General features: G+C 38.8%; 1 protein-coding gene across 7 annotated transcripts in view; it reads left to right on the top strand.

Moving 5' to 3' along the window:
• The window catches only part of OSBPL9 (oxysterol binding protein like 9), a 128976-nt gene that overhangs the window by 53541 nt on the left and 62748 nt on the right, over positions 1 to 12687 (top strand). For all 7 annotated transcript variants that reach the window (XM_008139319.3, XM_008139318.3, XM_008139317.3 and 4 more), the window contains exon 4: positions 1383 to 1459. In XM_008139319.3, the coding sequence (XP_008137541.3) occupies positions 1383 to 1459 (77 nt within the window). The remainder of the gene's footprint in view (positions 1 to 1382; positions 1460 to 12687) is intronic.

Genomic DNA, 12687 nt, shown 5'->3' with positions numbered 1-12687 from the left:
AACAAGCAAGCAAGCAAACACACACTAAAAAACCCACAGAAGAATGACATCTTTTAACATTTTTGTAACCTTTTAAATGTTTGGCTTAATAGAAGATAGCTGGATTCTGCATTCAGTCTTTTGTGCTATGTTGTTTTGGTTGAAGTATATAAAGAAATTATAGTTTCATGCAGATATACACTGAGTGGCCAGACAGGGAAAAAGAAAGGAAGAAAGAAAGGGAGGGAGGAGAGAAATATCAATGTGTCATCAATTGGTTGCCTCCTGCATGTGCCGGCCAGGGATCTAACCCACAACCCTGGTACGAGCCCTTGACCAGGAATCAAACCCGCAACCTTCCAGTGCACTGGAGGATGCTCTAATTAGCTGAGCCACCTGGCTTGTTTTATTCTTAATCTCAAGGTGCAACCCTTTGAGGTCCCAATCAAAACATTGAAAGTCCTCAAAGTTGGTGGGCCACCTTCTCTAACTTTTGGCCTTACAAGGCTGTTTGTTTGTTTGTTTGTTTCTTTAGTTTATAAACAACAGAAATTTATTTCTCACAGTTCTAGAGGATAGGAAGTCCAAGATCAAGGTGCCAGCAGATTCAGTGTCTAGTGAGGATATGTTTCCTGGTAGATGGGCATCTTCTCATTGAATCCACTCGTGAAAGAGGGGTGAGAGCGCTCTCTGGGGTCTCTTTTATTTATTTATTTTTCCTTTTTATTGAGTTTATTGGGGTGACATTGGTTAACAAAATTATACAGGTTTCAGGTGCACAATTCCATTACACATTATCTGGATACTGAATTGTGTGTTCACACCCCAAGTCAACTCTCTGTCCATCACCATTTATCCCCTCTATATTTTTATTTTTAAATAGACTTTATTTTTAGAGCAGTTTTAGGTTCATAGGAAAATTGAATAGAAAGTACATAGAGGTTTTTATATACCACCTGCCCACACATACTGACAAGGCTTTTGAGTAATTGCTTAGTCACAATTCCTCTCCTGGAATTTACAATTCTGCTAGAATAATAGTGGCCCTAAATACCAGGCTTATCTTCTGGATGTTTGTCTTCTAGATCTTGCCCTGTTAATTCTTTACTACCTTTTTTTTTTTCCCCCCCGATAGCTTCAGCCAGTTGTTTTTAAATAATTATTCCAGCTTTTCTAGTTCTCAGTGGAAAGGTAAGCTTGGCTATTATTGAACATAGTTATTCCCTTTGTTATAAATTGCTATGAGTAGATTGCATATTTAGAAAGGATAGAAGGGTGACTCTATTAAGGAAATGCACAACTAATAACCTCTTATTAGCATCATGGTTTAAGATTTTACTTTCAATATTATAGAGCTATATTGTAGAAATTAATATTTTAATTTTTATAATCTTTTATTCCAGCTCGTGATGCTGATGAGCGAGAGAAGTGGATCCATGCCTTAGAAGAAACAATTCTTCGGCATACTCTTCAGCTTCAAGTAAGAGCCTTTATATGGCTTGTGGATAGTTCATTAGTTTTTGTTTGCTGTTTTCTTAAATAACTGTGATATGATGTAATGAAAACTTTTCATTTCTGAGTCACTTATTCTTGCATTTACAGTGTTATAATATACTAGTGGCCCAGTGCATGGATTCATACACATTGAAAGGAAATTAAGTAGAAGAAAACAACAAAAACATGATATAAAATCAACAAAAATATGATATAAAAACATTGCTAAAAACAATGACTGGTAAATTGATTAAACTTATTCTAATATCTCCCTGTATACCACATTAAGAGTAAAAACACTTTTAGAGTGCTTGACTAATTTCCCTTGTGATGAAGTTTTTACAACTTTAACATCATATGCTCTTCGAACTCGAGAGAAAGCAACATATAACTGATCATGTCCGAAAATGGGTTCAGGTAGGAATATTCCTACTCTGTCTAGAGTTTGTCCTTGTGATTTATTAATAGTCATCGCAAATGTTGGCATCACGGGAAACTGTCTTGGAATTAATTGAAATGGGAGGCCAGTGTCAGACAGGGACAAATACTGCGCATGCGCGAGTCAGCATTTATTTTTAAATTGTCAGTGCATGTCATATGTACCGGCTGGTTGGTTGGATGGACGGTCGAACAGACGATGGTCGGTCACTTAGCCTTTTAGATATAATCCTAATATATAAAAAGCCAGGGGCCGTCACAACTGAAACAACTGGATGGATGACCGAACACAGGCTGTGTGGGGCGACCAGGCCGGCAGGAGGGTTAGTGAGGGATGACCAAATGACTGAACAGCAGGCTGCGTGGGGCAACCAGGCCAGCAAGGGGGGGGGGGCAGTTGGGGGAGACCAGGCCGGTGATGGGGGCAGTTGGGACGACCAGGCAGGCAGGGGGGTCAGTAAGGGGTGACCAGGCTGGCGGGGGGGCAGTTAGGGGCGACCAGGCCGGTCGGGGGGGGCAGTTGGGGGCGACCAGGCCAGCAGAGGGGGCTGTTAGGAGCCATCAGGGGGGGCAGTAAGGGGCAACCAGGCTGGCGGGGGGGGGCAGTTAGGGGTGATCAGGCTGGCGGGGGGGGGCAGTTAGGGGTGATAAGGCAGGCAGGCAGGTGAGCAGTTAGGAGCCAGCGGTCCCGGATTGTGAGAGGGATGTCTGACTGTCAGTTTAGGCTTGATCCCCTGGATTGGACCTAAACAGCAGTCAGACATCCCCTGAGCGGTCCTGGATTGGAGAGGATGCAGGCTGGGCTCAGGGGACCCCCCCCCCCCCGCCGAATTTCATGCACCGTGCCTCTAGTCTATATAGTAAGAGCCTAAGTGACCCTTATGATGGAATGACCAGAACAACCATTCGCTTTGATGCACACTGACCACCAGGAGACAGAAGCAGGGCTCATGGCTGGCGAGCGAAGTGGCGGTGGCGGGAGCGGAGAGCGGGCCTAAGCCGGTAGTCAGACATTCCCCAAAGGGTCCTGGACTGTGAGTGGGCGCAGGCCGGGCTGAGGAGACCCCCCCCCCACCTCCGTGCACGAATTTTGTGCACTGGGCCTCTAGTATTTAGTAAAGTTGTATTCATTTTCTTGTGCTTTCTGTAGGGTAAAACACTGATTTTTGTTTAGAAACAAGACAGGGTAAGGCGATGTTGAAGGGAAGTGCTATGTTAACATGTGCCAGATTCCTTTTTTAAATTTAGTGCCTATAGTTGGTTATTGATATAACCAAATTACATAAAAAGCATTGACAACAGATGTGTGCTGAGAAGTTGACATACATTTTTTGTTAAGGGATTTGGCAATTACCATATGTGTTGGATAGTACTCTTTGAGATGAAAGGGAAAGAAAAAACCCAAACTGATTAAGAAAAAAGCAAATCTCGCTTAAGTGTGGTTTGAAGTAGGCACTTAAAAAATGTCATGAGGACCCAGATCCCCCTTCTCCATTTCTTGGTTCGTGTTCTGGGTTGGCTTCATTTTTAGTTAGGTTCTCCTTATTTTTGGTGGTAAGGTGGGTTGCAACAATTTCATCTTAGTCTTGTTGGAACTTTCTAGATGTGATAGGATTAATAGGATTTGTGATGATCATCATCAGTCATTTTCCCAATCCTGACCAATCACAGTGTCATGGTCATGTTCCACCCCTGGAGCCAGTATGTTATCTGCTTCATCAGAACACATTGCTGATGGGGTGGAAGATGGTTGTGGTTTCCCCCACCCCCCTGTAAAGTCAGAATAAGGAACAAAAGATGCTGGGTGATGAAAACACCAAATGTCTACTCTGCCGTACTGAAGATAGTTTTCTCTGTTTATTCTCCAATGAAAGAGCTTATATTGTGGCATACATAGGATTTTGTTTTGACTTACAGGATTGAATTATAGAAAACTGATCTTTTATGACCCTTTCTCTCTACTTATCTTTGTCCCATACCAGGAACTGGCTTGAAAAGACAAGGTAGAATAGGGCATCCTACAACATGGGGAGCTCCCCATCACTTGAAAGTGTTCAAATAGAAGCTTAAAAAACATTATTCCAAGATATGGTTATTAAGAGATTAAGAAATGAATACGAGCTGAACTAGGAGATCTACAGATTACTGTATGAGCTATGCTTTTTATTTATTTTTTTATGATGATGATGATGATGAAAAACATAATATACAATTTTTCCATCTTTTTCCCCCCATTATAGTTCATATTCAATATTATTCTGAATTAGTTTCAGGTACACAACATAGTGGTTAGACAACATATACTTTACAGAGTGATCCCCCTAATATTTCAAGTACTGCCCCCCTCCCTGCCCTGGCCCATACACAGCTATTACAATATATATATTTTTTCCTCCATTAACCTCTCTCCGGCCACTCCCACCCTCCAGCACATGCCCTTACCTCGACTGTGTCCATTGGTAATGCTTATATGCATGCATACAAGTCCTTTGGTTTATCTCTATCCGCATCCCCCTGAGGGATGACAGTCAGGGATGACTGAGGTTTGACAGTCAGATGGATGCTTCTCTGTCTCTGGATCTATTTTTGTTCATCAGTTTATGTTTATCTTTCTCCGATTGGCTTATTTCGCTTAGCATAATGCTCTGCAGATCCATCCATGCTGTTGCAAATGGTAAGAATTCCTTCTTTTTTACAGCAGTGTAGTATTCCATTGTGTAGATATACCACAGTTTTTTAATCCACTCATTTGCTGATGGCCACTTAGGCTGTTTCCAAATCTTAGCTATGGTAAATTGTGCTGCTATGAACATAGGGGTGCATATGTCCTTTCTTATAGGTGTTTTTGATTTCTTGGGATATAATTCCTAGAAGTGGGATCACTGGGTCAAATGGGAGTTCCATTTTTAACTTTTTGAGGAAACTCCATACTGTTTTCCACAGAGGCTGCACCAGTCTGCATTCCCACCAGCAGTGAACAAGGATTCCTTTTTCTCCACATCCTCTATGTTTTTTAAAAGCAATTTCATAATTTCTGTAGGTTTCTTTTTAAATTAGGCAGTTTAATTAATTACTATAGCATCATTTCAGCAGATTTGTGATTCAGTAAAAAAATAAGTGATTTTTGTTTCTTCGTTGTATTTTAAAACTTTTAGTTACTGTTGACATTCAATATTATATGAATTTAAGTGATTTAAGAATCTTAAAAGATGAAATTCCCTCCACAATTGGCTAGACTGACATTCAAGTCTCTCTATGGTCTAATCTCAGCTTGCTCTTCTTCTTCTTCTTCTTCTTTTTTTTTTTTTTTAAATATTTTTATTAATTTCAAAGAGGAAGGGAGAGAGAGAGATAGAAACATCAATGATGAGAGAGAATCATTGATTGGCTGTCTCCTGCATGCCCCACACTGGGGATGGAGCCCACAACCCAGGCATGTGCCCTGACCGGGAATCGAACCATGACCTCCTGGTTCATAGGTCGATGCTCAACCACTGAGATACTCAACACAGCTTCTTGTTCTTGACATTTCTGCCACTATACCCCTACATAAACCTACTAGAGTGCTGCTGCTTGCTTTCTTTCCTCTGAACACATCTTTTCATTTCTGGTCTCCACATTCTTGTGCATGACGTTCTGTCTTCTGAAATACCATCTGCTCTACTCTGCCTTTGCACACTGCTCCTTTTCTTCAAAGCCCAGCTCAGGGCCAAACTCTTCTGTGGAGCAACCCAGACTGACCCCTCCTCCCCCGTTCCCCAAATTCAAAGTGATATTTTTCCTTTGGATACCATACTTATTGCACAGTTCACCAAGTCTTCTTATTTATCTTTTAAAGTATGTATAACTCCTACCTCCCCAGTTAGGATGCAAATTCCCAAAGGTCAGGAACCTAATTTGATCCAATTTTGGCATTTATGAGCTTTTGCTAAGAAGATAGCTTATGTTTCTTTGGAAATAACAGGAAGAAAAAGATAACTTTGAGAAGTCTTAGACTCTGATAGTTTTCATATCTTAAAATACATGTGATACAAAATAGTTCTTTTTTAAAAAAAAATTTATTTCAGAGAGGAAGGGAGTGGGGTAGAGAGATAGAAATATCAATGATGAGAGAGAATCATCGATCGGCTGCCTCCTGTACACTCCCTACTGGGGATCTATGCAACCCAGGCATCTACCCTTGGCCAGAATCGAACCTGGGACTCTTCAGTCCGCAGGCCAACCTATCCACTGAGCCAAACTAGCTAGGGCAAAAATAATTCTTTATACCCTCGAATATATTTTTTTCTAAAGTTAAGCATGCAGAGGATAGGACCTTAGAAATTTGTAATTAAATGTTAATTTGACTGACAAAAAGGTAAAGTTTCTCATCTTACAGATAGTGAAGTGTGATGAAGAACCTGACTTTGGTGCCAACTCTTGACATTGAACTTATTCTCTCTCAGTTCAAGTGTCCTCATCTATAAAACAAGGAAAATAAAATACCTACTTTATAGGGTTATTTTGACAATTAAATGAGTTAAATGCACATTTGTTGAAACAATGCCTAGCTGTCATAAGAACTTGATAAATGTTAATTGCATCACTAATACAACAACTACTCTTACCATTTCCCCTCCCAGAACTTGGCCTTCTAAATAGTGCTCAATAATGGTTAGTTAAATGAAGAAATAATAGAAGAAATTTAGGAGCAAGCAGATGATGTATGGGTTGCTTTTCCATTGTTGTCTATTGAGTACTTTGAGATGTATAACATAGTATTAGGCTCTGTGGAGTAGGCATTCATAGAGTTTTCTGCCATTTGGGTGTGGGAAAGGATATTTGCATTTCTTCCTTTTTCATTGAGTTTCATCTCTATGTTAGCCATTGAGCTATACTGTTTTTTGCTTTTTCATTACTAAGAGCTGCACCATCTCCATAACATTGAATTTAAAAGTGTTTTGTCTTCAACCACAGTGTTCTTACCTTCAGCCTCATCTACCACTTTACTTCTGCACTTTTCTTCTCTTGTTTTAATCTGAACTCTACTTCTCCATTTTTCCTTGGCCAGTTAGTACCTTTCAGTTTTAGTTATTTCACTCCTGTGTGAGCTTATGATCAGCTTCTTCAATATTGATCTTACTATCACCCTTAGAATTTCTTGTTACTGGATTTTTTGTTTGTTTGTTTTTTTGTTAATTCTGACCTGAGGCTATTTTTTCCATTGATTTTTAGAGAAAGTGGAAGGGAGGGAGGGGAAGCCCAGAATTCCAGTGTTTAAAGTATCCTATATAATAAAAGGCTAATATGCAAATCAATCGAACGGTCTACTGGTTGCTGTGAGGTGCACTGACCACTATGGGGCAGACACTCAATGCAGGAGCTGCCCCCTGGTGGTCAGTGCGCTCCCACACGGGGAGCGATGCTCAGCCAGAAGCTGGGCTCACGGCTGGCGAGTGCAGCAGTGGTGGTGTGAGCCTCTCCCACCTCTGCGGCTGCGCTAAGGATGTCCAGCTGCCGGCTTAGGCCCACTCCCTGCACCCTGCACCAAGCACTTATCACTACTTCTGGGGGGAAGTGGGCCTAAGCCGTCAGTCTGACATCCCCCGAGGGCTCCCAGACTGCGAGAGGGTGCACGCCTGCCTGAGGGACTCCTCCCCCCCCCGCCCAAGTGCACAAATTTTGTGCATCGGGCGGGTGTCTAGTTATAATGTCATTTAATGTGCCAAACCTAAAACTAGGTATGAACTTCTTAGGTATAAAATTGTACAGAACTAACTATACCTCCAAAAAAAAATTGCAAATTATATACAAAGAAAACAATAAAATCCAAATTAACATTCATTTAATCTGATGAATGATAGTGCCTTGCTAAAAGTGCGTTACTACTTACAATGTGAAGATGGTTCTGACAAGGTATAGATTCTTTTTAAGTTTGGCATGCATATACTACTATGTGGAATATGTTAATTCTGTCATCTCACCACTTTCTTTCTGTTCTGACTGCTGGGAAACCTTCATTTGTACAGCACGTGCCAGGAGGTCAGTTGATCTTACTTCACGTTTATGTAATTTACATGATAAAGGCTCTTCTGTGATAAGTAGTGGTAAGTGCTTGGTGCCAACTTGATTATAAACAAAAACATGGGCACTGAAATAGCTTGGTAGCATTTGTACTTAACATTGTTACTGAGCTGGTTCCGTGTGTGGTCCCTGACTTAAGATGGTTCAATTTACCCATTCACTAGAAACTTTACTTTGAATTTTGAATTTTGCTCTTTTCTCCTGCTAGCAATGTGTGGTACAATACTCTTGTGATGCTGGGTAGTGGCAGTGAGCTGCAGTTCCCAGTCAGCCATGAGATCATGAGGTTCAACAACAGATACTCTACAGTATACTCATTGTGTTAGGATATTTTGCCCAACTGTAGGCTAATATAAGTGTTCTCAGTAGATTTAAAGTAGGTTAGGCCTGTGGTCGGCAAACTGTGGCTCACGAGCCACATGTGGCTCTTTGGCCCCTTGAGTGTGGCTCTTCCACAAAATACCACAGCCTGGATGAGTCTAATTTGAAGAAGTGGCGTTAGAAGAAGTTTAAGTTTAAAAAATTTGGCTCTCAAAAGAAATTTCAATCGTAGTACTGTTGATATTTGGCTCTGTTGACTAATGAGTTTGCCGACCACTGGGTTAGGCTAAGCTATGATGTTCTATAAGTTAGGTTTATTAAATGCATTTTCAATTGAATGATATTTTCAATATATGATAAGTTTATTGTAAGTTGAGGAACATCTTACTAATTTTTATAGTTATCAGAAATGAAAACACAGAAGATTGTGGTAAAGACTTTTTAGAGCTCAGTTTGAAAACACTCATGTAGATGTCTAATTGAGTAATATAGACCTTTAAGTTTTTTACTTTCATGCTGTAAGTGAAATGCTGTTTAAAAAAATTTTATACTAAATGGCTTCTGTAATTATTCTTTGGGTCAAGAAATTGGGCTATAATAGTCCCATATAAATAAGTTTATGTAGGCCACTGTAAATTGTATCTTAGGTGTCTATCAAATTGGAATTTCATTGTAATTGTATAGTTTTTGCTCTTTACTGTTTGTTCACTATCCATTGGCTTCGATCTCAAGTCCCTAAAGAGTAAGGGCATGATACCTTGTATTAGAATATGACTGAGGGGAATAGGGAGCGCTAGTAGAAATCTCATCAGAAATGCCATTGAAACTGTAGATAAAACATCATTATCCATAAAGGAGATTGATAGACTTCAGATTTCAAGTCATTATCAAGGCTGGAAAAACAATAGAGCCATTCTGAAATTTTAAAAAATATGAGATACTTCTGTATGATAATTACATATCTGTCAAACTTGTATTATAGACAAACACAAATTTAGTATTTAGTGTGCAGTTTAGGAGACTAGCTAAGAAATTAGTCATTAGTATTAGGAGCTTGATTCTACCTTCTTTTCTATAAAGGCTGTTTGTCTAACTGGGTAACTAAGATTAATAAAAAAAATTTTAGTAGTATTCTTGGGTGTTACGGTACTTCACTGAAGATTAGCTTTAAAAAAATGTTTTTATTGATTTCAGAGAAGAAGGGAGAGGGAGAGGGATATAAAAACATCAATGATGAGAGATGCCAGAGCTGACCAGCATACCCTGAGCTACAAATGAATGGATTACTCTGACACAATGTTTGCTATGAAAGAGAGGGCTAAGGGACTCCCTGGCTAAAGGAACCAAACAGCCCCAATTGCCTGCCTCATTAGGCTTTTGTAGCAGCAGTTTGAGATAAAGTTTATTGTTTAGGTACAATCAGTAGGATAAGTAATAGTGGGAGGGCACATGTGTTTGTAGTGTCCTTTAAGCAAGGACACCCAGAGATTAAGCATAAGGATTCCAATAAACACCCGGGGGTCAGCATGTACACAGACTTGTTTGGAAAGGTCAAGGAATAATTAGGGGCGCCGACTTCAGCACTCCTAAGTCAGAATTCCGATAAACAGTGTGGGCGGCTTTCTGCACACTTCCCTTTTCTCGAAATGTCCTTACAAACTTTCCAACCAAGTCTCATGCTTCCCCAGAGAGAAAAAATTATTGATAGGCTGCCTCCTGCATGCCCCACCCTGGAGATCGAGCCCACAACCCGGGTATGTGCCCTTGACCAGAATCGGACCCAGGACCCTTCAGTCCACAGGCCTGACACTCTATCCACTGAGCCAAACCAGCTAGGCCTGAAGATTAGCTTTTGAACATGTATTTCCAATTTTTCAATATGCACATATCTGTTTAGTACCATTGTAGTGTTTCCCTGGCCTCAGTTATTTTTGTATCATGTAGAAAAATAGATATGTTTTGTTTTTCTCCTTTGAGGCTCTTTTATCCCAAAGGAAATGACTACAATATAGGTGTGTCATCTCTTTCACATGTAGAGGAGTTTGGAGATGTAGCCAGTTATTTGGATCTACTATAACAAAGGAAAATTCTTCTAAAGGCTGTTGCCAATGTTGTTGTTATTACTGAGGACAGTAAAATTTATGACTCCTAAATTATAACTTAGGAGTCTAGGATTCATTTTTTAAATTAATTCTATTGTACTGGTAGTGGAACACCTACCTCAAACATTGGGAAACAACTACACAGATGGCACAGTGTTACAGAAGCTAAAGGTTATTCCTTTAACTGCCAGAAATTTATTTTAACTGTGTCTTTTTATGGAAATCTTTTAGAACTTATGTATTTTCTTACCTTCTCTTTATAAAAATAAAGTACATGTTCAATTCAGAACATAAAGAGAATATGTTTCAGAAAAGTTATTTATTTGATAAATATTTATCAAACACTTCATGTGTTCCATGCACTATTATAGTTGTAGAGGATATCATTGTGAATCAACGACATATTGTTCTTGCCTTTACAGAGCTCAGTCTAGTATAGAGAATAAAGATAATAATGAAGATTGAATTTTTAAAGACTATAATAATGACATAAGTTGTGCTTTTTAAAATTGTTAAACTATGTAGAAATACATAAAATAAAAACAATAGCTTTTCCCATACCTTTTCTTTAGAGATGAATGCATAGCTTTCATTTGTTAACTTCCTAATTCTAATGTGAAGTGAGAATGCATAAAAGCTAGAGCATTTACAATGAAGAGTAATTATGCAATACAAAGTCATTTCACCCACCTTATGGCAAGGAGCTGTGTACTTCTAACGAAATTTGTTAACTCATGTGCTTTTAATGAAATGTATAAGTTGTTTCAGAAGAAAGTTGAGTGACTAATGCAGATCTTACTTGTAAAAATTGGGGCAATAGTACCTATCTAATATAATTTTTAAAATTGAGTGGTGCTGAAAGGTTCACATAGAAAAACATCGGCCTTCTGCCTCTACACTTTCTTTGTTCTGCTTGCGAGACTAGCCATTTTCAATCTTTTTATGTGGCTCTTTTTATAGCATGGTACCTGGAATTTCATTCATGAAACAGACACGTATGCTAAAGATACAGTGGTAAACAAGGCAATACTGTACACTATCATAGCCATTGTGTGCTGTTTATTCCTAACCTTGAACAAATATTTCTTTTTGTTCGATAATGTATTGAGAATTGCAAATTATTTACAAACTTTTGGAACATGGTAGACTTGATCATAAGGTAGGGACTGCTTCTACCATATGCTAAGTAGTTTATTTATTCCATCTGGCCAAAGTTTCTACATGGACACTTCTTGGCTGACTTTAATTTTCAGACTTCTGGTTATTGATCAGACAAAATAATGGAGCTGCATATACTGCTTCCAAGAGTTGTCTTTTTTTTATGAAGTATTTTTAAAAAATATTTTTATTGATTTTAGAGAGGAAGAGAGGGAGAGAGAGAGAGAAACATCAATAATGAGGGAGAATCATTGATTGGCTGCCTCCTGCATACTCTGTACTGGGGATTAGGCTCACAACCCTGGCATGTGCCTTGACAAGGAATTGAACCATGACCTCCTGGTTCACAGGTCGATGCTCAACCACTGGACCACACTGGCCAGGCCAAGAGTTGTCTTAATGTTACCTGCTTCAATCATTTGGCCTGAGTTGCTAGGCAAATTCCTAGGGAAACTATGATTTTTTTAAAAACCTATTGTTTCTTTTTTTCCTCCTATTTCTATCAAAAATATTTGTCATCTATGTCTGAGATGACATAAGAGGAGAATATGATTTTAGGTAAACATTAGTAGACTCTGGCCGAAATAATATTTTTAAAAGTAGTTCATAATACTTGAATTCTGTATAAAATGTTCTTTGCATCTTTAAAACTATAGGTAAAATTGGCCCATTTTTTACTCAATAGACTTCTTGTCATATTAAATACCCCCTCACTCTGAATCTTAGTGTTTATATTTTTCTCAGATTATTTTATGTAAAACAGTCTGCATCTGGTGAGATGCAGTCAGAGGGAAATTTAGAATTTTGTGGGTTTTTTTTAGGTTTTTTTTGTGTATATTTTTCTAGTTTTATTGAGAAATAATTGACATACATTACTATATAAGTTTAAGGTGAGTGTACAGTATGATTGTGGTGTGTGTTTTTTTTGTACTTGATCACCATAGTCTGTTCTTCATCTTGAACAACAACAAAAATAAGTGCCAATTTAATTTAATCATTTGGTTATGTAGTTCAAAAATAAGTATTGAAGATTCTTTGATACATGAGTAGGTAGGTAGTCAGTTGTCATATATGGGTTTAAGGCATTGGTCATTTAACTTTCTTCTAAAATAACTTGTAGATTTCTTTAAAA

Source organism: Eptesicus fuscus, chromosome 9, assembly GCF_027574615.1.
Source record: "Eptesicus fuscus isolate TK198812 chromosome 9, DD_ASM_mEF_20220401, whole genome shotgun sequence".
NCBI lineage: Eukaryota > Metazoa > Chordata > Mammalia > Chiroptera > Vespertilionidae > Eptesicus > Eptesicus fuscus.
Note: the sequence above shows the minus strand (reverse complement) of the source record. Positions and strands in the feature narration are given on the sequence as shown.